Raw genomic sequence first — 23,202 nt, 5'->3', positions numbered from 1 at the left:
CTACCGTCAAGCACTTTCTCCCATCTTTTGTTCCAACTCACAGCCTCCTACCCCAAGCCTGAAGCAAGTTTATGGAATATGCTTCTGGGCAGTACTCGGATACTCCACGAAGTAGATAAGCTAGTAACTTTTAAGTGGGCAAGAAATATGCCGGATGCCTTCTCTTTTTCCTCTCAGCCCTTTCTTGGGAAGGGGGATCTAGTCAGGGCCAAACCTTCACCCTGCTTCTCGGTAATCCCTACCCCCGGCCTTCCACTACGGTTTTAGCCAGCCTTAAAACATGCTGGGCCTCTTCAAAACTCCCAACAGAGGTGTGGGGAAACAGGAAGCACTTCTGCATCACTACCCTGAGTCGGTCACCCACCCCAGCATCAACCGGGCGGCCACGGGGCAGAGGGCGGCTTGGCCACCGGGAGAGGGAAGGGGGGCCGAGAGGCTGCGCGGGACTCCCGCTCCTCCCCGCCACACCCGCCCGGAGAAGGCCGCCCAAGTGTGGAGAACGAGGCGGCGGGCGAGCGGGCGAGTCGTTCCCTGCAAGGATGGCTCATCTGCGGGGACTCCGCCCATACCGCCCGCCTCGCCGGAGCCCAGGTCAGGGATCTACACGGGAGGGGAGTGGGCGGCCCCAGGGCCCTTCCAGGCCTACCTTCCCCGACTCCCTGGGCTCCATGGCCCTGCTTGAGGTGGCCCGTGCTGACCCCGCCACTGCCTCCAGGCCGCCCCCTCCCCCCGCGGCCTGGCCTGAGGATGCCGCCGCCGCGACCACCTTGGGGACCGGGGCCCCCGGAGGGCAGGACGCCCCGGCGAGGAGGGCGCGCGGCCGAGAACCAGCTCCCCCACGTCGGGAGGGCGGTAGCGCTCCCGATGCCGGGAGAGGCGAGCAGCGCGGACTAGCGCCGTGTCGGGCGAGCCGCTTTACGGCAGCCTCCTGGCCCGAGACGGCGGGGCATCACGGGAAGTGTAGTCCGGCCTAGTTAAGTGGCTCTCAAGCCGCTATTGGCTCCCGAAATGCTGGACCCTGATTGGACGCAGAACAGCTCGCTCCCTGCCCTTCCCGCCGCGCTTGAGGGTTGAAAGGTGACATCCCCACCACGCTCTCCCAGATCTTGCGTTAAAGGCAAACAGATCTCCCTGGGCTGTGAGAATGCCTGTTCTTGGGTCTGTTCCCTCGCATTTTTAGGACCACTGTCAACCTTGAAGGTTTCAGACTTTATTTAATCAAGGAGGGCAATACTTTTTTTTTTTTTTTAAACATTTATTCAAAAAGCATCATTGGCTGCCTACCATGTTGCCAGGCACCGTGCAAGGTTTGGGAATACACAGCTGAATGAAACAAAACCGTGCCTTCAAGGAGCTTACAGTCTATTGGGGAAACAGACCAGAAACAGATAACTACAAAATAAAGACACAAGTGCAAGGAGAGAGGTAAGCCCAGAACCCTATGAAAGCACACTTTGTCACCGTTTAGAGTACAGTGGTGGGAGAATATGGGGTGCTTAGGTCAAGGATTTCCTGAGGAAGTGGCACCTGGACTAAATTAAAGAGTAGGAGTCAGCCATGAGGTGCTATGGAAGGAATTGTGTAACCCCCGAATTTGTATGTAACCCCTATGTGACAATATTTTGATGTGGAGCCTTTGGGAGGTAATTAGGTTTAGATGAGATCATGAGGATGGGGCTCTCATGATGATATTAGTGTCCTTACAAGAAGAGACACCAGGGGCGCCTGGGTGGCGCAGTCGGTTAAGCGTCCGACTTCAGCCAGGTCACGATCTCGCGGTCCGGGAGTTCGAGCCCCGCGTCAGGCTCTGGGCTGATGGCTCAGAGCCTGGAGCCTGTTTCCGATTCTGTGTCTCCCTCTCTCTCTGCCCCTCCCCCGTTCATGCTCTGTCTCTCTCTGTCCCAAAAATAAATAAACGTTGAAAAAAAAATTAAAAAAAAAAAAAAAAAAAAAAAAAGAAGAGACACCAGAGAGCTTGCTGTCTCTCTGCCAGATGAGGAAACAGTGAGAAGACAGCTATCTGTAAGCCAGGAAGAGAGTTCCCACCATCCTCTTGGCCATGATGGCATCTTGGTCATGAACTCCCATTCTCCGGAACAGTGAGAAAATAAATGTCTGCCGTTTAAGCCACCGGGCCTATGGCATTTTGTTATGGGAGCCTGAGCTAAAATAGGAGGGGAACAAAGGTGTTGTTAAGAGGGCAGTGGCCATAAGAAATAGCATAAATTAAGCCAGGCAGGTGAGCAAATGGTAGGTGCAGCGTAAGACAGGAAGTTGTGGGAAAAGACATTGGAGAGATACTTGGGGGCTGGACATGGAGGGCATTGTATGCTACCTTAAGGAGTCTGAAATGAGTTTTAAGCGGGTGAATGGTGTGGGCAAATTTGCACTTCAGTTGCATCAGGCATACTGCAGAGTAGAGGATGAATTTAAGGAGGAAAGAAGGAAGTCCAAGCTCTATAAAGATATACTTGCTTTCCTTTCTTCTCTCTCTCTCTCTCTGTTTTGTTTTTTGTTTTGTTTTGTTTTGTGAGAGAGAGAGAGAGTTCGAAGGCAAGTGTGAGCTGCTGCAGAGGGAGAAGGAGAGAGAGAATCTTGAACAGGCTCCACCCCCAGCTTGGAGCCCAAGGTGGGGCTGAGTCTCATGACTATGAGATCATGACCTGAGCCAAAATCAAGAGTCAGACGCTTAACAGACTAAGCCACTCAGGCGCCCCTATTCTCTCATCTTCTTTAAAAGACATCCAGGGCGTCTGGGTGGCTCAGGTTAAGCATCTGACTTTGGCTCAGGCCAAGATCTCATGGTCCGTGAGTTCGAGCCCCACGTCCGACTCTGTGCTGACCCCTCAGAGCCTGAAACCTGCTTCGGATTCTGTGTCTCCCTTGCTCTCTGCCCCTTCTCCGCTCACACTCTGTCTCTTTCTCTCAAAAATAAATAAACATTAAAAAAAAAAAAGACATGAAACAGAACATCAGCCGCCTCCATCTTGAGCTCATCTATACTTTCTGATTGGTTATGTTCTTCCCAGCTTTTGTCTTAACTCAGGCAAAGCATCCTGTGATGGGGACCAGAACTAGCCCCTCAAGCAGTAACAAGTGCCCTGAGCCAGCAAGACCCCACATGACTGACCTCAAGACAGCGATCGACCTTACCTTTGCTGCCCACCTGTATATACCCCCCCCCCAACTTTTGCCCACATTTTCCCTGTATAAACCCAGAGGTTTTGGAGATAGTCTTTGAAACACTAGTCCGCTGTCTACCCAGCATTGGCCACACTGAAATACACTCCTTTCTTGTTTCACCACCGCTCATCTCTCTGTCTTTGGACTTTGTCAGCAGCGAGTGACTGAACCTGGTCTGTTTGGGACACCTGGGGCCAGATACTTTTGCACCCCGGTGCCCTGGTCACAGACCTAAAATTATTTGAAGTCATTGTAACCATATATTGTTTCGTTTGTAATATATATGGGTGTAATATATGTAATAATAATAGGACAAATAATAAAGTGCAGAAATCTTAAGTGTATAACTCGATGTGTTTTTACCTGTGTGCCAGGTAGCCACCGCTCAGATCAGAGACAGAAAATCTCCAGCACTCCAGAAAGCCCCCATGTGGCCCTCCCATTATGTATACATAGAAGTAAAATGACAGAAAGTAAGGCAGTGATTATTATAAAAGTGTTGGTAAAATCAACTATAAAAATGTTTTCTGTACTTTTACATATGGGTGTTTTAAGTCATAATTTGAAGTTTTGGGTTTTTAAAAATTTTTTTTAATGTTTATTCATTTTTTTGAGAGACACGTAGTGTGAGCAGGGGAGGAGCAGAGAGATGGGGAGACACAGAATCCGAAGCAGCCTCCAGGCTCAGCTGTCAGCACAGAACCCGAGGCGGGGCTTGAACTCGTGAACCGAGAGATCATGACCTGAGCCAAAGTTGGACGCTTAACCGACCGAGCCACCCAGGCGCCTCTAAGTCATATTTCAAAGTTTTAAACAAAAAATAAAGCAGATATAGTTTATATTTAAAATTTTTTTTAATGTTTTATTTTAGAGAGAGAGAGAGAGAAAGAGAGAGAGAGAGAGACAGAGTATGAGCGGGGGAGGGGCAGAGAGAGAGGGAGACACAGAATCCAAAGCAGGCCCCAGGCTTTGAGCTGTCAGCACAGAGCCCAATGCGGGACTTGAACTCATAAACCATGAGATCACAACCTGAGCCGAAGTCACATGCCTAACCGACTGAGCCACCCAGGTGCCCCAGTTTATATTTAAAAATTTTATTAGTACATATTGCCATACTGACTGTTAAATATTTTGATTATCACCCCTGAGTAGGTCCCAAGTAACCATTTTCCATTATACGACTCTGCGCTCCTGGCCATGGTTCAATGCAGGGGCCAATAAGAATACCTTTTCTAGGGGGGCCTGGGTGGCTCGGTCGGTTGAGCGTCCGACTTCGGCTCAGGTCATGATCTCCCGGTCTGTGAGTTCGAGCCCCGCGTCAGGCTCTGTGCGGACAGCTCAGAGCCTGGAGCCTGTTTCGGATTCTGTGTCTCCCTCTCTCTCTGCCCCTCCCCTGTTCATGCTCTGTCTCTCTCTGTCTCAAAAATAAATAAACGTTAAAAAAAAATTAAAAAAAAAAAAACCTTTTCTAGAAATGTGAGGGAGTTCAATCCATGTGAGTGGACCTATAATATTTGACCTCAGCTCAGGCTGCCATAACAACATAGAGAAATTTGCTTCCCCACAGTTCTGGAGACTGGAAGTCCCAGATCAGGGAGCCAGCATGGTTGGCTTCTGTCCCTGGCTTCTGTCCCTGGCTTATAGGCGGCACCACCTTGCTATGTGCTTATATGACCTCTTCTCTGTGTGTAGTCAGGAGAGAGAGAATGAACTTTCTGGTGTCTTATCTTATAGGGACACTAATCCTATCAGCCTTAACCTTAGTTACCTCTGTATAGGTCCTATTTCCAAATATAGTCACATTGGGGTTTAGGGACTCAACCTAGGAGTTTGGGGGACCACAATTCAGTTCACAGCTTTGTGTGCTTTGAGCTGCCTCCCTCTGGCAGGTGCAGTCCCTGGTAGGAGGAGTCTGTGTTACTGAGGGAAAAAAGAAATAAGACAGAAGACTCCGGGTGGCCTTCCAATCTCCAGCTCCCAGCTCAGTTATAGCTGTACCTCTCTGTATATACCTTGGAGAGCTGTATTTCTGCCCTTGAGTTATCTCTGTCTCCTTATAACAAATTCTTGTTTAGGGGTTTAAAAGTTAGAGGTGAGGGGCACCTGGATGGCTCAGTCGGTTAAGCTTCTGACTCTTGGTTTGGGCTCAGGTCATGATCTCATGGTTCGTGAATTTGAGCCCCATGTCGGGTTCCAAGCTGCTGGTGCAGAGCCTGCTTGGAATTCTAGCTTCCTCTCTGCCCCTCCCCCGTCTCGTGCTCTCTCTAAATAAATAAATTTTTTTTTCAACGTTTATTTATTTTTGGGACAGAGAGAGACAGAGCATGAACGGGGGAGGGGCAGAGAGAGAGGGAGACACAGAATCGGAAACAGGCTCCAGGCTCTGAGCCATCAGCCCAGAGCCCGACGCGGGGCTCGAACTCACGGACCGCGAGATCGTGACCTGGCTGAAGTCGGACGCTTAACCGACTGTGCCACCCAGGCGCCCCTAAATAAATAATTTTTTTTAAAAAATGTTTAAAGTTGGAGGGGAGGTGGTTGAGAAAGCAAGGGTTGGTGATTGAAAACGTTTTCCCATAAAAAGATACAGAAAGACGGGGCAGTATCTGGAAGGAAGTGTGGGATCCAAATGTAAGACACAAGATCATGTTTCTATTGTTGGTGGAAAGGGAAATGATGGTTAAGCACAGGTGAGGCAAGGCAAGGAGGCAGGACCACAGGACCAAGGGCTCTTTCCAGGGGTAGGGACACTTCTAGATGATACCCCGCAGGAAGAAGGAGAAGATGGAGTCCGTGTAGACTTGTTTGGTAGATTTGCTGAGAGAATCCCCATCTGACATTATCTCAATGAGACAAGGTCATCTCATGAAAATGAAGGGGGTGGGGAAGAAGAGAAGGCATGCATAGTCAGTGCAGAAAAGAGGAAATAGAGTTTATGGGGGAACAATGTGCAGGATGGGCAAATCGAATTGAAGCCCTGTTTGAGGTTTGTGATTACAAATTGAAGGCAAAAACAGACTATCTGCAAAATTCTGTCTGGAAGCAGAGACTTGGGCAGATATTTGAGTTGGAGGGTTGCCAGGTATGGAGTATGAATGGCGATAGAAAAGCAAGGTGGGGGGCCTCGGTTGGTTAAACAGCCGGCTCTTAATCTCCGCTCCAGTCACGATCTCATGGTTTGTGGGATCGAGCCCCACATGGGGCTCTGCACTGACAGCTCCGAGCCTGCTTGGGATCTCTCTCCCCCTCTCTCTGCCCCTCCCCTGCTTTCTCTCTCAAAATAAATTTAAAAAGATAGTTTAAAAAAGAAAATCAAGGGATTTAATGGTACTTGCATTGGAGTGATTTATAATGACAGGTGGTTCTCAATTCCAGCTAGGTGCACATAGAATTACCCATGAGGCTTCCCAAGAATCTGATTTAAAGGGTTCAGGATGGGGCCCGGGCACTGGTAGGATCTCAAAAGCTCCCCGGGTGCTTCTAATGTGCAGTTGGTGCTGAGGATGACCATGCAGACCATGAATCCTGAGGGGGAGACAGGAGAGAGCTAATGAAAAGTGAGAACCCGGTGGGCTCAACGAATCTGAAATAAATGACAGCAGCGGGGTACCAGAGCAAGTAAACTGGAAGGACAGGAAGTCACGATCCGTAAGTAAATATTTGGAAGTGTTTGAAAATATCTGAGTGGTGAAGGGAAAGGTCATTGGAGGTGAGGGGGTGAGAACTGAATGGATTATCCACACGGACACCGAGGGTCCGTGACAAGGAGTACGACCCATGAGCCGAACTCTTCTCTGGATGACGGGAAATGGCATCTGGAAGCAGGAGAGGGTGGCGTAGGCGGGCAGCGCCGACTACAACCAGCGACGCACAGGAAGAGGGCTCTTTGCGGGAGGAAGAGGCAGAACCGGGCAGCAGAAACCGGGAACCAGAGAACTCCAGACTTTATATTCGACCTGCTGAAGTGCAAACCGAGGCCTGCCCGGTTCACCAGCCTGGCAGATTAACAGAAGTCTCCTGGAGGCAGTCCTTGCGCAGGTCAAGGCCGGGGCTCAGACCCACCCTGCCTCCCTCTCTTTTCTGGTCCCCAGACGCAGACTCTGCACACAAGCTTGCTGCTGATGTCACTTTATTTGGGATATGCTGGTACCAGGGCATGGAGTGGATGGGTGGGCACGGGAGGAGGGGGTCGGTGCCTCTGGGCCCGGTGATCGCACGAGGGGTGGTGGCTGGGCAGCCTCATCCAGCGGGACCGTCAGTGCTTTGAGAAATCACCTCCTGGAGGACAGATAAGGGGGAGATGCACTGGCACAGAGGCAGTGGTCAGGCCGGGAAGGGGTGCAGCCAGAGGGGGAGCAGTGGAGCAAACTGGCAGGAGAGAAGCCCCGCCAGGAAGAAGCCCAGAGAAAGGCGTGCTTTTGCCCTGCGCTCCCCACCAGGCGCTGTGAGCGCCCCTGCACCTGTTTCTCTCTCACCTGCCACAATGTGGCCTCGGGGACCTATCAAGAACCAGGCACCTGGCAGGCGCTTCACACATGCGCTCCCACCAAGCCCCCCCCCCCAAAAGCCTGTGCACAGTCAGCAGGTCGCGAAGCTGAGGTCACGGATGCTCAGCAAGGAAGGAAACAGATGAGCTGGGAGGAAGCAGCTGTGACTGACTCCAAACACCCAAGCTTGCGCTGCATTGGAGACGAAGCCAACAAGCAAGCCAAGACGGGAAACGAAGAGGGTCAGAAGGGGTCAAGAAGGATGAATCCCACGAGGGCCTGAGCTTCGGGAAACCGGGCGCCTTTCGGAAGGCCCGGCCCCGCCCCTGCAGGTGTCCAGCCGAGGTCCCCGTCCCTCCCAGCCCAGCGCCGCCCCGCCCAGACCCACCCTGGCAGGCGCTGCACTGGCAGCTGCGGATGGCCGGCAGCACCACGGGCTCCGCGTGGCCGTCGGGACAGCGCAGGTGCAGGACCCGCACGGGGTTCTCGGGGTCCAGGCTGTAGCTGCAGCAGTCGCACTGGCTCTGCAGGTAAGGCTCCTGCGGGAGGGCGTGGCTGAGCTGGGGAGGGGCCGCTCGAGTTTGCGCGAGCCACCTCCCTTCGCTCTCTTGGCCTTCCCATCCGGGGTACGGCCAGGGCCCAACACTCCTGGCCAAGCAGGGCAGCGGGGTAGGGAAGGGATGTGTCGCCATCAAGCTCCCGTTTCCCCAAGAAGCCCACCTCCTTCACGGGAAGCCCCAGCCATCTGAGCGCGCACCTGCACGGTAAGAATGCCTTTAACTGCTCATCACTGCCTCCTGGCAGCAGGGGAGAGATACAGCCCTACCCCAAGGGGCTTGCTTACCATCCCCTTGGGCAGATCTAATACTTTCTGATGCTGCAAGGTGGGAAGCTCTAAACTGCACAATTGTGATCCTAAGTGCAAAGTGAGTTCTCACTCCAGACCCCTCGATTATATAGTAACTACGTGAGTGTCACCGAATATTTGATCTAACTTCTGTATAATTCCATTGTAATTTTACTTTTGAAATAGGCACTATATTCAACAGCACCAAGTTACAAAAGATTCAGTTAAAAAAAAAAAAACCCTCTGGGGATGAAGAGTACAGCATAGGGAGTATAGTTAATAACACAATACCACTGAATGGCGACTACACTTATTGTGGGGAGTGCTGTGTAATTTACAGAATTGTGGAATCGCTATGTGTGCGCCTGAAACTAACACTGCATGTCAATTATACTTCAGTAAAAACAAATCTCCATCTGATTTCTATCCCGCTATCACTCACTTTTCCTCCCCAGGGGAGGAAAAAAATCTCTTAACCACTCTCCCATGTTTTAACGAATCCAAATATTGTTTGGGAATGGTCTGGGAATACCAGGAGGTCCCGGGAGCACCCAGGGGAGCAGAGAGTGGCCAAGCGTTGAGGACTAGGTAGGAAAGCACCTCTGTCTCCCAGGAATAGATGACCCAGGTGGGTCGAGACAGGAGGGAATGGCCACACCATCGGTGAGCTGAGGCAGGGCCAGGACCCTCCCAGGCTAGAACTGGAGCCACAGCTCTCCAGGCTCAGGATGAGGGGGGTCAGGGTGGGCACAGAGCCCCTGACAAGGTCTGCACATGGAGCAGGGCTGGGCCTTCTGGGTCCAAGGAGAGCACGTGCAGGGCAGAGGTCTTCTGGGACATGCTCATAATATGCCTTGCCAGGAATGTCTGGGACAATGCTGTGTGTAAATGGTCTGTCCTAAAGAACTTGTTCTCGCTATATGATGGGCTGTGATTTCAGAGCCTAACTTAGGTCCTTTGTGCCTTTCTTGCTGACGTCCTGGGAAGCCCTCAGCACAGGGTGGAGGCCTGGAGTAGGCTTGGGGCCCAAGCCCCTCTGAGGGTGACAGGGCCAAGCAGCAGGTGCAGGCCACCGCCTTGGTGAAAACTCGCCCCTGGCTCTGAGCTGTGCCCCTTTGAGATCAACCGAGTCCCTCGTGTCCCCTGGGCATTGCCCAGGCCTAGGCTGGCCGCAGCAGTCCCTCAGGGGTGCAGGCTGACCTGACTCTCCTGGGCCTGCACGGCAGCCCCCTCGCTCACCTCAGGCATGACGCTGATGCTGGACGGGCAGTGCCCACTGCAGTAGCTCACTTCCACCTGGTCCAGGTAGCAGGCGCCCTTGGTGACGTTGCGCAGCTCCGTGAGATGCCGGCAGGAGGCTGCCTGCCCCTCTGTGGGAAGAAGGTGAGCACAGAAGGCGGGAGCAGGGCAGAGAGAAAGGGCCTCGATGAGGGGACTCTGTGTAAAGGGGACACTGTGGACCTGAGGGGCACCTGAGGCTGTTGGGGCAGCGGTGGCCAGGCGCCATGATGCAGCACTGGGCGTCACCACTCTGCTGATCCCCATGGTAGGGGGCACTGGGGACGGCAGGCCCCCTAGGGTGGGCATGGGAGCAGTTTGGGAGAAGGGCCCAGAGCAGGGAGAGGCATGGCAGGAAGTGCCCCAGGTCCCCGGCATACCCGGAGCCTCTCGGCGGCAAGTGGGACAGCAGCTCCCTGGTTCCTGCACCGTCACCTCGCCCTGCAGAGGGAGTGGCCCCAGTGCACTCAGGAGGATGACCCCAGGGCCCCAGCACTGCCTGCTCAAGGCTCTAAGACCCGCCTCTGGGGAGGGACCCGGGAAGGAGGGCAGCAGGGCTGCAGGCGGGTACCTGGGCACAGGTGAGGAGGGGGCAGTGCTGGGTGCAGACACTCCTCCCACGGAGGCAGCGGCAGCTCTCACAGTCCTCCTGCCATTCGGATCCAGGCTGGGGAGAGGGGGGAACCCTCCCGTCCATCTCTACCCATCTCTGCCAGTTAGACTTTTCTATACTACACCCTCCCCCCCCCCCCCCCCCCGCCAATCCCTCATCCCTGAAACCAGTCAGGACAGGGGCCAGAGACCAAAGTCAGGGACAAGAGTCTCGGGAGGGAGGTGGGCTGATGGGGCCTGGAGACTGTCCCCGTGTGATGGGTGATGGCTGATGGCCGAGCTGTCTGCTGCTACAGATTCTGGCACAGGGGGAGGAGCCAGTGGAGGGGGCCGGGGGTGGGGGAGGGCTGGGTGGCCCGGAGGGGCTGCAGTGTCTCACCGGGTGGGGACGCCCACGGTGCCAGCACTCGCAGTGGTCTACGGGCACGCAGGGGCCCGCCTGGCTGCGGAAGTGTCCGTGCTGGCACACACAGCCCGGGGCCTGCCCCGCACCGCAGCTGCCCTGGGTCTCCGTGGCATTGGGCTCCCGGCACGTCCGCTCGCAGGGCCCTGGCTCCCCAGGGGCCACCTGCTGCCACATTTCCCCGGAGGGGCACTCTGCCAGGGAAGACCCCACCACCACCACCACCACTCAGGTCAGCCCTGGGTCCGGCCTCGATTCTCCCGCCTCCCACGTCAGACACCCCTAGAGTCCCTCCTGCCTTCCCAGCGCTGTCCACTCGGCTGGCTCTGGGCCTCTGGGCCTCCAAACACGCCCGTCTGCTCTTATCCACCTTCCAAATACTAACGGGGCCTAACTCGAGTCTGGCCTTCTCCAGGAAGCCTCCCCTGACCAGTCCTGTCCACCCTGACCTCTCCATTCATGGCACTGATTTCCAGTCCTGTGGGTGCAGCCTGCTGGTCAGTGAGCCAGAAACTGTCTCCTGTCCCTACCTGTTCCGGTGGGTGAGCTGGCCCTCAGCAGCCAGACTGGGGCTGCTCAGGACTCACCAGGCCCGTGTGCCTCTGAATCCACACAGAGTCCAGTGTGCCCGAGCTGGGCACCTGGGAGCCCTTAGCAAACGCCTGTTGACTTTGATCAGATGGGGGTAAAATAGCACAGGGCAGATGCCAGACAAGGGTCCTACTCTAGCTCACCCTCAGCCTTTGCTTCCTCATCTGCAGGGAAAGACCCTCCACTTCCTGCATCACTCACAGCCGTGTGCTCACAGGAATGCCCCCAACACCAGTGGGGACAGAGCAAGGAAGGGGCTTCTTGGGAGAGACAGCTTCGCCTAGGGCAGGCAGCGCCCTCTGCCCTCATCGGGGCCAACCCCACCCTGGCTTTGGAAGGACCAGCAGGGGCCTAGGCAGCCACATCTCACCACGACAGTCAGCTGGGGAGCAGTTGAAGGCTCCATCTTGGCAGGTACTGGGAAGACAGAAGCACGTGTTCGGACGCCTCCGGTGCCCTCCTCCCCACCCCCATTCTCAGCAACGCCGCCCTCCACCCCCTCCCTGCCCTAGCTCCCTCCTCCCCCTGTCCCCCCTGCCCGGGGCCCTCACCAGCGCGTGCAGTTCCAGGTGAGCACAGTTCCTGGGGGAAGCTCCCGGGCCTGTTCTTCAAGAGTCAAGGTAAGGCCCCAGGGCAGAGAGATCTGGGTGCAGGGGCACGCCGCAGGGGGCACGCACGTGCCATTGTGCAGCAGCTGCGGCAGGAAGGCGCGGGCTCAGTTCTACTCGCACCACACTTCTCTGCCCCCCACCTGCCTGCCCCCCCATATGGCAGTCAGGGCACTGTCCGTACCTGCTCTCCGGGGCAGCCACAGCCAAGCCGGCAGGGTTCCTGCGCACAGAGGACACCAGGCTGCAGATGCGAGCAGAGGCGTGGGCACGAAGCGGCACAGGCACTGGGCACCTGGCCAGACGGGCACTCTGGGGGGAGCGCACAGACGGTGAGGTGGAGTACCAGGGAGGGGACCGCCTCGGGACCCGCCGCGCACGCTGCTGAACGCCAGCCGAGCTCAGCAGCACCCGAGGGCAGGGAGGCTCCCCCCTCACTCCCCCACCCCGGGTGCTCACCAGGGCAGGGCTGCGGGTTACATTCCTGCCGCTGCTCTGTGTCCTGGGCCTGGCATGGCGCCCCCATGGGACCCTCCTCACAGCTCCTACGTCGCCCCATGCTGCCCCCACCACAGGGAGCAGAGCAGCTGCTCCAGGCTGACCAAGGCCCAAGGACTGGGCACTCATGGCGTGGGCACACCAGGGACCCGTTGGTACAGGTGCTGCGGACAGGGGTCAAGGGCACAAGTCAAGGGGAACAGAGCCTTTGCTTCCCGCCAACGCCCTCCACCCTGACCTGTCCCAAGCCTCCCACCTGAAACTCCCCATCCCCTGCTTGGCCACCAGTGGGCAGCCATACCAGTTTTTGCAGTCCAGCTGTACCGCCTCGTCTGGGGCCACCACCCACGAGGCATTGGGGCTGGGGAGGCCACAGCGGCAGGAGGAGATGGGCACACAGCGCCCATCCTGTACCAGTTGGCCAGGGGGGCAGCGGCAGCCTGAAGGGGGTGGGGAGGACAAGCGAGGTTCGGGCACACATCATGGGTCCCTCTGGCAGCCGGATGGGGTCCCGAGCCTCAGGCTGACCCTGGAGCACCCTCCCCTACCCCAGCCCCCCGAGTCCCCACTTGACCCGGTCTCCACACTGTTTCCACTGCTGGAGCACAGGAAGGGGTCACTCCAGCCCACCCTGTGTGGGCCCCACCCCAGGGACCCCTGAGGCTGCCAGAATGTCCTCACAGACAAAGCCCATGTTAGGTAAGGCTCGCTCTATGCAGGACCCCTACCCAGGTGCTGTAAGTGACCCAAGGATCCACTTTGCTGCCCTATAACCCCTGATCCTGTAACATGTCCCCGCCCGCAGGTCACATGCTCTCTGGAAGTAGGGATCGGCGAAGCAAGCTGCTCTGGTCTGAGGCCCTAGGGCTCCCAGGCTGGGCTGTGGGCGTGGCCCGGCCACCTGGACGGCATGGTCCCTGCAGACACTGCACGCGGTCCCAGAGGTCCACACAGCTTCTAGGGCACTGGTTGGCACAGTCAAGGGTGGGCACGGTGTCCTGGGCTTCACAGCTCTCCCCTGAGGACCAGAAGGTAGGAGTCTGTGTTGGGGACCGACTTTTGGGCCCCCAGGACAGCACCCTGCCCTCCAGGGCACGCCTCCAGGAGCAGAGGCCACATCCTCATCAGGTGCTATCTCCCGTGTTACAGTCCTTGGCCCCGCCTCCAGATGCCAGGATGGGGGTTACCTGGGCAGGGCTCCACGTTGCAGCTCTCAGTCTGAGCCCAAGGCCCCCAGCAGCCTCCTCCAGGGGGGCCCCCTGCCTCCCTCCAGCGTAGCCGGAAGCCCCCACTGCACGACACCTGGCAGGGGCTCCAGGGCCCCCAAGGACTCCACTGGCATAAGTCTGGGGAGGTAAAATGGAAGTCAGCGCCCAGGGCCCCGCCCTGGCTTCTTGCTCCCACCCCAAGGCCTTGGGCTCCAGCCCTACAGACACTCTGCTAGGCCCGGAGCACCCAAAGCCCCCTTCCTCCCCTTTCATCGGCTGCAGGGATCCTTCCTGCTGCAGCCCGCCCCCCCTCCAGCGCCAGATCGCCAAATACCCCCAAATCCCGCAGGCCCTGGGGGCAAGCAGGAGGCTTAGCAGGCCTGTTAAGCGCCTGGCTACTGAAATAAACAACATGGCCCAGGCCTACCTGGCCAGGTACCCCTCCCTCCACTCTCATCTCAGGCTCCCTCCTGCCCTGTTGGTCTCTGCCCCTTGGTATTACCATGGCAGGCCCTAGGGTCCGGGCAGAGGCGTTGCTGGCTGAGTGGTGCAATGCACAGGTCTGGGTCCCCAGCCCATGGCCTCCCAGTCTCCGGGTCCAAACAGAGGCGATGGCGGTGCTGCTCCGAAGCCAGCAAGGGGGCCAAGGTCGGGGAGAGGCCAGCTGGGTGCTGAGACCGGCGCTCCTCTAGGGCAGTCCTGGAGGCGGGGGCCAGCACACCAGCGGGCAGGCAAGGCCCACAGGGTGACCACTCGGACCACCCGCTCAGAGGCAGAAGACCTAGAAAGGGCAGCGAGTGGGCACCCTTCCCAGTGACCCTCCCTGAGACCACAAGCCCCAGTGGAGGGGGAGGGAGGAGACCCAGTTATGACCAGGAAGGGCTGGAAACAGAAAAGGCTGTAGGAGGTTGCTGGGAGGGTCAGGGGAGGGTGACCAAACATCCCGGTTTGTCTGGGACTGTCCTGGTCCCAGATCCAGGAAACCTTCCAATCCTGGGCAAATGGGGACAGTGGGTCTCTCCAGGGCAGCGTTACCTTGACAGCCCTGGCTGGTGCACTTCAGCTCCCCACGCCGGCATTCACTGTGGGAGGGGGTGGTCGGGGTAAGACTGGGGAGGCCAGACTCAGCCCAGAGAGGTGGTTGGTGGGGCTCACGTAGGGGTGGCCTGAGCTCTGGGCTCATTTGGAGCAGGATGAGATTCGGGTTGGGTCCAGGCCAGGGCGATTTCCCTGTCGGGCCACCTGCCCCCCCATTCCCTGGCCCCAGCCCTCTGATGCTGCCTCCCCGCCCCCTTAACTCACCACTCTTTGCAGCCCAGCTGCAGGCGGTCCCCGGGGGCCAGAGTCACCCTGGCTCCTTCTCCTGTGATGTGTAGGCAGCTACACTGCTCTGGGGGAATGCAGCCCCCAGCCTGTTCCAGCAGCCCCTGCGCAGAAGGGGACACAGGGGCAGAGCTGTGTGGCAGCCATCTCTGTCCCCGAGTGCCAGTAGTGTGAGTGCTCACAGCAGGGGCACGTGCATGTTGCCGAGCAAATGGATGGGCACACGGGCACGAGGCAGAAGGTGAGGGACCCTTAAGAGGCGTCGTGGGGAGGGGTGTTGCCACAGGCATCGCAGAGAGAAGGAAGGTAGGAGTGTGGGCCGAGACCCGCTTCTCCTGGGGCATCTCCTCTGGCTCCGCCCCTCACCTCAGGGCAGTAGCAGCCAGGCTGGCAGGGTGGCAGGTCCTGGCAGAGCCGACGGCTCAGGTGCGTGGCACAGAGCCCGGCACAGGGGGAGCCACAGGCCTGGAACTCAAAGGGAGGTGTGCAACTGTCCTCTGGGGGGGAACAGAGGCCAGCAGGCTGGTGGGGGGGCAGCCCAGAGACACCCTCCACCTGCCCCCCGCCCCAAGCCTGGAGCGCACAGTGCATGGTCCCATCAAGGCCCCTCGGGGCCTCCTCGTAAGAGTGTAAGCCTGGCCCCAGGCTGCCAGTAAGGACTGACCAGTGCTGCCCCGTCTAGCGCCCACTCGGCCCCTGTGGCTGTCTCTAGGGAAGGGTCATGATGGTCGGGGCTTGGAGAGCCAGGTAGCTGCACGGAGGATGGGGCCTGCGGGGAGCGAGGGGCCTGGCAGGTGCTCCAGAGGTTGGCAGATGGGAGCCAGGGGGGCAGAGATGGAGAGGGTGGCCACAACGAGAGGTGGGCCAGACCTTCTGGGCCTGGGAGCGGCCGCAAGTGGACAAAGCCTGCAGCTACAAAGTGGGGAGATCGCAGTGGAGCGGGGAGGGGTGGGACGTGAGGCATGGGGGTCACGGGGCTGCTGAGAGCGGGGGTCAGTGCGGACAAGGGCAGGGCTCAGCTCTCCGGCCTCCGGCTCCGGGGTTCTCACCAGAGCAGTTGCCGAGGGGGCAAGGCCGGAAGTGGCCGTCCAGTCGTGTGCAGGGGGGGCCCGCCCCCGTCCCCGCCCCTCCGGGCGCTGGTCCCTGGTGCCGATAGCGCTGCTGCACCAGCACCCGACAGGAGCATCGCGTCCAGCTGCTCCAGCCGCTCCACACACACTCCTCTGGGGACCAAGGTGGGGGGATGCCAGCCAGGCCCCTCCAGCTTCTCTCCTCCCTTCCCGCCCCTCCCCTGCCCTCTACTCTCATCCCAGCCCTGGCCAACGCCCTGCGCAGGAAAAGGGCAAGAGGGAGCCGAGAATTCACACAAGTCCTAATTCGCCGTGTTCCCTGTCACTCAGCAGCGAGGGTCACATCCCAAAGGGCTCAGAGGAAAAGATGGTGGGAAGGGGAAAGAAACGAGATCAAATATCAGGGGGATAGATGGATATCTCGGGCGGGGCGGGTGGGGGGGAAATCTGGGGTTTGGGAAAACATGCTACTCCCTGTATTTTTCCTGTGCGCACTCACCCAGGCAGGGCCCCGGGTAGCAGGCCCGGGTGTCCAGATGCAGGAAGGTGCTGTTGCAGGTGGGGTCGGCTCTGGCCAGCGGGCAGGGGCAGGACCCAGAGCGGGAGGCCAGGCCGGGGCCGCAGCTGCGGGAACAGGGCCCCCAGGGGCCCCAGGAGCAGGCGTCCAGCAGCCCCAGGCAAGGCTGCCGTCCACAGCTCTGGGTCTGGGTACCAGGGCCCAGGCAGGGGGCCCCGCTGCGGTGAGGGGCCGAGGCCACGCAGTCCCGGGTGCGAACCTGGTTTCCACCTCCACAGGAGACGGGGCATTCAGACCAAGGGGACCACAGCGTCCAAGCCCTGGGTACTGTGGGAGGGCACAAGTAAGGTCAGAGAAGGTCCCGATGGCTGATCGGGACCTCCGTGGCACAGGGGGTGGCGGCTGGAAGTCGGGGTGGGAGGGAAATAGGAGACACGCGGCAAGCAGAGGCGGGGGGAGGTGGGAGCGGGACGTCAACGCCAGACCTGCACACTCGATGTCTTCACATATGATGCCCTCCGGGGTGCAGGAGCTGAAGGGAGGAGACCAGACTCAGGGACACTGCCATCCGCCCCCGTCCCCGCTCCACCCCTGCCTCTGCCCAGACTTACCACTGCTGGCACTCGCCCTGCAGCCAGCTGTCCCCCAAGGTGTGGAGGCGGGCACCGTGCAGGCACAGGGGTGGGCATGGGGGCTGAGGGCAGGGCCGGCTCTGGGACTGCTCCTCCCGGCACTCTGGAGCCCATGAGCCAGACGTGGAGGACCTTTGTGGGGCCCGGGGCACAGAAGGTGAGTGATGGCCCAGGGCCCTTCATCACTCCTCCACCTCCTGATGGGACACCAGATGGGAAAGCCTGGGGTGGGCGTGGAGGTGGCTAAAGAAAGGCAAGGATGACCAGGGACAAAGGTGGGACCAGGGCACAGAGTGGGCATGCCCCTGGGGGGCAGGATCCAGGAGCTCTGCATCAGAGAGGCAGACCGCGTCCAGGCGTGGCGGACCAGGGTTGGGAGAGGTGACACTAGCCTGGTCCAGCCCCATACACACCGGAAGCGGCTCTGCTGCCCTCCGGGCCCACACGAGTGGCTGCAGGGACTCCAGGCCGACCAACGGCTCCAGGCGCAGTGGGCAGGCGGGGGGCAGGGCTGAGCCGTGCAGGAAAGCCGCCCGGCCCGGCAGGTGCAGGAGCGGCAGGCTTCCCGGTGCTGGCTCCCTGGGGCCCAGCTGTGGCCCTGGGCATCCGTACACTCGCAGTGCCCGATCGGCACACAGCCTCCATCCTGCTCCAGGAAGCCTGCGGGGAGGCAGCCCTCCAGAGCTGTGCAGGCACCCGGGGTCCCACCTGCCTTCCCACTGAGTCGCTGTGACGTGCCCAGGGGCCAGGGCAGCACCCACCCTCGAAGCAGCGGCAGCCCGGCTGGCAGGCCTGGCCGTCCTGGCCGTCCTGACACACGACCCCCTCCTGGAGGTCTGAGCAGCGGCGGGGGCAGCGGTTGGCACAGCTGACCATCTCCATGCCCGCTGGGCAGCCCTGCTCTGAGCACATGGGGAGGACCAGAGTCAAGAGGGCCCTGAGCACCAGCGACCCTCTTCCTGCCTGCCTGGGAACCACTCCTACCTCCACGAAGCTGTACTCCCATCCTTCTCCCCATGTTGGTGCCCATAGAAACATGGGGCCTTGGGGAGGCCCTGGAATGGGGACATTCTGAGTGACAGGGAGCTCCTCTCACCTACCTGGGGGTTCCCGGCACCTAGCCTGGCACCCAATAAATGTCGTCGAGCTGGACTAAACTTGTGCATCTAAGAAGCCAACATGCTCACCTACGTGGCTGCTTTGTGTTCACCTGGAGGGGATGGAGGGGGAGTGTCCTAATAGTATTGGAAGGCCCTAGAGGGACCAAGGTCCATGGGGTTGGCGAGCTCAGGAGGAGCTGAAGCTGGGAGGAGCCTGTCTGGCTCAGCCCCATCCCAGGTGCAGGTGCACTCACGACCATAACCCTCAAATCCTCCGAAAACCTTGACGGGGCTGGGTGATTCTCCAGGCACAGGATGGACAAGATGACGAGAATGAGTTCTAGTGCAGCTGGGGGTGGGCAGCTCACCCCGGGCAGGTCCTCGCCCAGTGCCCAGATCCCCCCGTCCACCCCCCGCGGGCCTCAGGGTTTTCTCAGCTGGCCAGTGAGCATCTCCGTCCCAACATGTCGCGGGAACGCAATTAGAGGTGGGGGTGGGAAGAGCTGTGCGGGATGTCCCCACCGCCATACCACAGGGCCCGGGATTGCAGAGCCGCACATGGTGCCTCTCCCCCACACAGGGGGCACCCCCGTTCTTGGGCGGGGGGCTCGAGCAGCTGCGGCTCCTCAGGGACCGGCCCCCGCCACAGCTCCGATCACACCAGGACCAGGGGCTCCAGCGTGACCAGCCTCCAGGCACTGCGTGGAAAAGAGAAGGGCCAGGTGAGGGATCTGGCTCAGGCAGCGGGGGCCCCCCACGCACCAGGCGCCTGGGGCAGGGTCGTGCGCGGAGATGGAAGCGCCACAGGGGCACGTGATGCCAGGGAAGGGCGCGTCCTGGTCCTCGGCGGCCGGCCTCACCTGGGCAAGCCCGCAGGTTGCAGAAGCGGTGCTCCTGGTAAGCAGTGAGGATGTCAGGGCACCAGTGCCCGCCGGGCCCTGGGGGGTGGTACGCCCGCAGCCGGCGCTGCTGGCCCACCCCGCAGCTTCGGGAGCAAGGTTCCCACGGGGCCCAGGCCGTCCAGGAACAGTTCCCGGCCACGCAGCCAGGGCTGGGGCACAGGGGCAGCTCTGCGGGCCAGGACAGGACCAGACAAAGCTGAGCTGGAGCCCGCCCCGCTCGGCTCGAGGGCAGACCTCCTCGTCTGCCAGGGCCAGCCGTGACCTCATCCAGATCTTTGGGCTCCTGTTGAGGATCTGACACTGGCTGTTGTGGGGCTTTGGCAACTACACCCCAGACTCACAGACTCACAGGGTACTGAGGGATTTGGATGGGAATTTCGGGGGGACTGTTCAGTACACACACAAGTGAGGGTTTTCTTGGGTGCTGGCGGTGGCTCCCCAACAGTTGCCGGGCTGACACAAAGCACCCAGGGTCCAGAGTCACACACAGGTTCATGATTAGGTGTCAGGGTGAGAGCTCGGGATTTGCTTCAGGGGTATTAGATGTTGGGGGCTGGATGTGGGACAAGGGCTGGGAGCCAGAATGAGCTGTTTGAGGGAGGATGCTGGGATTGGATGGGATGGCCGTGATTTGGACATAGGTCAGGGTCAGAGGTCAAGACTGGAAGGCACACCTGTGCAGGAGGGGAGGTTGCAAGGGCGCTCCTGTGAAGTGTCCCCCCCGGTGCAGTTTGCCAGGCAGAGGCGAGCGCGGCCACGCCAAGCAGGGTGAGCGGGGTCTGTGCAGGTGCGAGAACACGGGGACCACGGAGACCATGGGCCCCAGCCGCCTGAGGGGAGAGGAGGGAGAGGCACCTCGTGACGAGTCAACCCTGGGCTCCAGGCCTCCCGGGAAGCAGGGCTGGGAAGGGAGGAGGCCCTGGGCTTGTTCTTCCCAAAGGGAGGCCATGTGCAAGGGTGCAGGCAGTCTGGGGCCGGGACCCAAGGAGTCTGGCTACCTGGAAGGCTGGTCACTGGCTCCACCGTGGACCCTTCAGCTCCTGTGCCAAAGAAGAATCCTGCTCAGTGTTTCTGAGCCTGCACCGCACCAGGACCAAACCTGAAGCTGGTGGCCACGTTCCAAACCCATCACTATCTGGTTCGGCCCCTCGTCAGCTTGGTCTCCCACCAACCCTCTGGGCCCCAAGCACAGTACTTCCTCATGGCAGCAAGGCCTTGGCTCAAGCCGCTCCTGCTACCTGGCATTCCTTCCCCTCCAATGATTGTCAAGGTCCTCTCCCTCCTCAAACCCCACATGCTGCCTCCCCAGGAAGCCCTCCTACACTGACCCTCCAGGAGAATTCTCAACGTTTATTTATTTTTGGGACAGAGAGAGACAGAGCATGAACGGGGGAGGGGCAGAGAGAGAGGGAGACACAGAATCGGAAACAGGCTCCAGGCTCTGAGCCATCAGCCCAGAGCCCGACGCGGGGCTCGAACTCACGGACCGCGAGATCGTGACCTGGCTGAAGTCGGACGCTTAACCGACTGCGCCACCCAGGCGCCCCAGAGAATTCTCAACCTCCCCAATCTTCCATAGCATGTGCGCCCTCCTACAGGGCTCATCACATGCTGAAATGGGTTATCTGAGCCCCTGGATTCCAAGGTCAGAGTCCTCGCTATCCCCCTAACACACACAGCGTGGTGCATTTGGCAAGAGCTCCAGAAACGTTGGTTACACCGGAATCAAAAAGACACACAGAGCTAGCAGGGGAGGAAGAGAGATCCAGAGACAGCAACTGGGATGGGCAGAGACAGGAAAGGACGACGGAAGGGCTGAGGTGTATTTGGCCAGACTCTCCCTTCCCACTTCCCTCACCTGGGCAGTCTGGGCTGGGGCAGTACTTGAGCTCCTGGCGGGTCCCTCGGCAGCCCTGGCTGCCCGGGGCGAGTGAGGCTTGCACACACTGACGGCTGCGGGTGCGGGTGCCCAGCCCACCACAGGAGCGGGAACACGGGCCCCACGGCCCCCAGGGACTGAAGCCATCAGCAGCCTTAGAGCAGTTGCCCACTGAACAAGACAGCCTCCCATGCACACAAGAGCTGGGGAAACAGCATGGGGGTGAGGGGCTGGGCAGGATAGACCCTGAGAGAAAGGGGTGTTGGCAAGCGTCTCCATCCCAAAGAACAGGAGACACAGCCAAGGTTACCCAGGCCAGGCAGGGCCAGGGCAGCCAACGCCTCCCCCTCCCTTGACTCCAAATCTCTCCCCCACCCTCACCGTCCCCCTCACCAGTTGCTACAGCCTGTACGGAGGGTCTGGCCTGAGCCCAGTTCATCTCCAGGCCCAAGGGGCTGACCGCCCTCTCCCAAAATGGGTGAGTGAGCCCCCGGGTCAGTGCCGGCAGCCCCCAGCTCCTGCAGCAGCAAGGCGGTCAGCACACAGGGGCACTCCTGGCGGGTGGGAGGGAGGAGAAAAGGCAATTGCACAGGTCAGGTGCCAGCCCTCTGCACCTCCTTGGGCGAGGGGGTGGGGGGAGGACATGTGAGGTTTCAGGGGGGCTCTGGGCCGCAGAAGAGCATTCCCTGGAGCAAGGGGAGCCGTTTCCCTGAGTCAGGGGTGTGAACCTGAGAGCCTAGTGGCCTCTGAGCTAGACCTGTAACGGCCAGGAGCTTTCCTGCATACAGATCTCAGCTGGGACACAGGCAGGGCCAGAGGAGGCCCCCAGGGGGCAGGACTTGGAGGGAGCACTCAGGCGGAAAGGGCCTCAGCCAGGAATCAGACGCCTGATCCCTAGCTTTGCCAATACCTGCATGACTCAGTGTGTGTCCCTTTCCCTCCCTGGGGCCCCCTCAGTGTCATCAGCTCTAAGTCAAGCAAATGGGACCAGGTGGCTGCTCGGGCCTTTCTGAGTATGGCTGGAACTCTGGCCGGGGGAAGCCCCTGGACGCCGGCTTCACGATTAGGTAGGATTAAAGACTGGGAAGGAAATCCCCACGTGCCCATAGAGCTTGGCAGAGCAGAGCTGACACTGACGTGCTGTCCAGACCCCACAGCGGGAGACGAGGAGTCTGGGGCCAGGCAGAGTGGAGGTTGGGTACGCTTCCCCGCAGGGGTCTGGCAGGGAAAGGGGGACCGCGAGGACCCACGATTGCCTGTCCCAGCCTGCATGGCGTGGGGAGCCACTGCCCTTGGCTGCCAGCTGCTGGGCGGCAAGAAGCCAGAGGGGGCACCTGGCCACACCTCAGTCCTGGCCAGGAGGACTCAACTCCGTGCTGGAGTTGAGAGCCAGGAACAGCGGCTGCTGAAGAGCAGGAGCCCAGACAAGCTCCCCGCTCCAGGGACCCAGCGACATCCAGAGCCTGCACGGCCTCAGCTGTCTGCTCTGGGAGCTCGGCCCCTGCCTGACTCACACAGACAGTCTCATAGGACCGTGCTGGCCTGGGGTCACGTGAGGAAGCGGGGAGCTGTCCAGAGGCCACAGAGTCTGCAGAGGTGAGCAGCTGCAGGGGAGGGGGAGGAACGGCAGGGGAGGGGAAGGGAGGGGAGGGTCTTGGGCTCCTGGCTGAGTGGGTTCTGACCTGGACACAGGACAGGTGGTGCTGGAAGGTGCCTTCGGGGCAGTGGCAGCCTTCTTCACAGCCGGTGGAGAAGCAGCCCACCTGGTGAGTGACGTGGGCACAGGAGAAGGGACACCCCTCGCCGGGCCGGCATTCCCGGTACAAACGTCCAGCCGGGCAGCCAGCCTCTGGGACAACACTCGGGTCAGTGCCCAGCTCTGGCCTGCACTGCCCTCAATGGCTACTTCTGTGCTCACCCCGCGGCCTGCTTACTCACCCCAGTACCCACCTTCCCACAGCTCCCCAGTTGTGCAGACAATACCTTCCCTGGGTTGTGCCCCTCAGGGCCAATGTCACACCCTCCCACAGGCTCCCCTCCCTGAATCTGGCTACTTCCTCCTCC

The 23,202-nt window shown here is 59.6% G+C and overlaps 2 protein-coding genes and 1 long non-coding RNA gene across 5 annotated transcripts in view; 1 reads left to right on the top strand and 2 right to left on the bottom strand.

Moving 5' to 3' along the window:
• The window catches only part of ZNF862 (zinc finger protein 862), a 38,053-nt gene extending 37,144 nt beyond the window's left edge, over positions 1 to 909 (bottom strand). For both annotated transcript variants that reach the window (XM_045496085.1, XM_045496084.1), the window contains exon 1: positions 647 to 909. Coding sequence is in view for 1 of the 2 variants with exons in the window: in XM_045496084.1 (XP_045352040.1) it covers positions 647 to 670 (24 nt within the window). In the remaining variant the exon portion in view is untranslated. The remainder of the gene's footprint in view (positions 1 to 646) is intronic.
• On the top strand, positions 473 to 3,522 carry LOC123607085. Of its 2 annotated transcripts, XR_006716640.1 has the most exons (3): positions 473 to 591; positions 1,296 to 1,425; positions 3,030 to 3,522. It is a non-coding gene; the product is annotated as an uncharacterized LOC123607085 (long non-coding RNA). The 2 variants fall into 2 exon arrangements; XR_006716639.1 differs by lacking the exon at positions 473 to 591 and having other exon boundaries at positions 1,063 to 1,425.
• A 3,777-nt stretch (positions 3,523 to 7,299) lies between these two features.
• The window catches only part of LOC123607306 (SCO-spondin-like), a 56,823-nt gene continuing 40,920 nt past the window's right edge, over positions 7,300 to 23,202 (bottom strand). The window contains exons 76-105 of the mRNA XM_045496418.1: positions 22,821 to 22,987; positions 21,532 to 21,692; positions 21,118 to 21,341; positions 20,258 to 20,299; positions 19,934 to 20,089; positions 19,218 to 19,427; positions 18,888 to 19,055; positions 18,019 to 18,159; positions 17,671 to 17,917; positions 17,237 to 17,389; positions 16,885 to 17,157; positions 16,608 to 16,732; positions 16,088 to 16,261; positions 15,405 to 15,535; positions 15,018 to 15,142; positions 14,751 to 14,797; positions 14,218 to 14,496; positions 13,695 to 13,853; positions 13,409 to 13,525; positions 12,809 to 12,947; positions 12,469 to 12,671; positions 12,194 to 12,321; positions 11,953 to 12,095; positions 11,772 to 11,818; positions 10,787 to 11,004; positions 10,367 to 10,462; positions 10,176 to 10,236; positions 9,757 to 9,887; positions 8,059 to 8,209; positions 7,300 to 7,461 (exon numbers count right to left, since the gene is read on the bottom strand). Of these exons, the coding sequence (XP_045352374.1) occupies positions 7,439 to 7,461; positions 8,059 to 8,209; positions 9,757 to 9,887; positions 10,176 to 10,236; positions 10,367 to 10,462; positions 10,787 to 11,004; positions 11,772 to 11,818; positions 11,953 to 12,095; positions 12,194 to 12,321; positions 12,469 to 12,671; positions 12,809 to 12,947; positions 13,409 to 13,525; positions 13,695 to 13,853; positions 14,218 to 14,496; positions 14,751 to 14,797; positions 15,018 to 15,142; positions 15,405 to 15,535; positions 16,088 to 16,261; positions 16,608 to 16,732; positions 16,885 to 17,157; positions 17,237 to 17,389; positions 17,671 to 17,917; positions 18,019 to 18,159; positions 18,888 to 19,055; positions 19,218 to 19,427; positions 19,934 to 20,089; positions 20,258 to 20,299; positions 21,118 to 21,341; positions 21,532 to 21,692; positions 22,821 to 22,987 (4,439 nt within the window). The 3' untranslated portion in view covers positions 7,300 to 7,438. The remainder of the gene's footprint in view (positions 7,462 to 8,058; positions 8,210 to 9,756; positions 9,888 to 10,175; positions 10,237 to 10,366; positions 10,463 to 10,786; positions 11,005 to 11,771; positions 11,819 to 11,952; positions 12,096 to 12,193; positions 12,322 to 12,468; positions 12,672 to 12,808; positions 12,948 to 13,408; positions 13,526 to 13,694; positions 13,854 to 14,217; positions 14,497 to 14,750; positions 14,798 to 15,017; positions 15,143 to 15,404; positions 15,536 to 16,087; positions 16,262 to 16,607; positions 16,733 to 16,884; positions 17,158 to 17,236; positions 17,390 to 17,670; positions 17,918 to 18,018; positions 18,160 to 18,887; positions 19,056 to 19,217; positions 19,428 to 19,933; positions 20,090 to 20,257; positions 20,300 to 21,117; positions 21,342 to 21,531; positions 21,693 to 22,820; positions 22,988 to 23,202) is intronic.

The sequence above is a fragment of the Leopardus geoffroyi genome, chromosome A2 (genome assembly GCF_018350155.1).
Source record: "Leopardus geoffroyi isolate Oge1 chromosome A2, O.geoffroyi_Oge1_pat1.0, whole genome shotgun sequence".
Lineage (NCBI taxonomy): Eukaryota > Metazoa > Chordata > Mammalia > Carnivora > Felidae > Leopardus > Leopardus geoffroyi.
The sequence above is the reverse complement of the archived record's forward strand: the minus strand, read 5'-3'. Positions and strand labels throughout refer to the sequence as shown.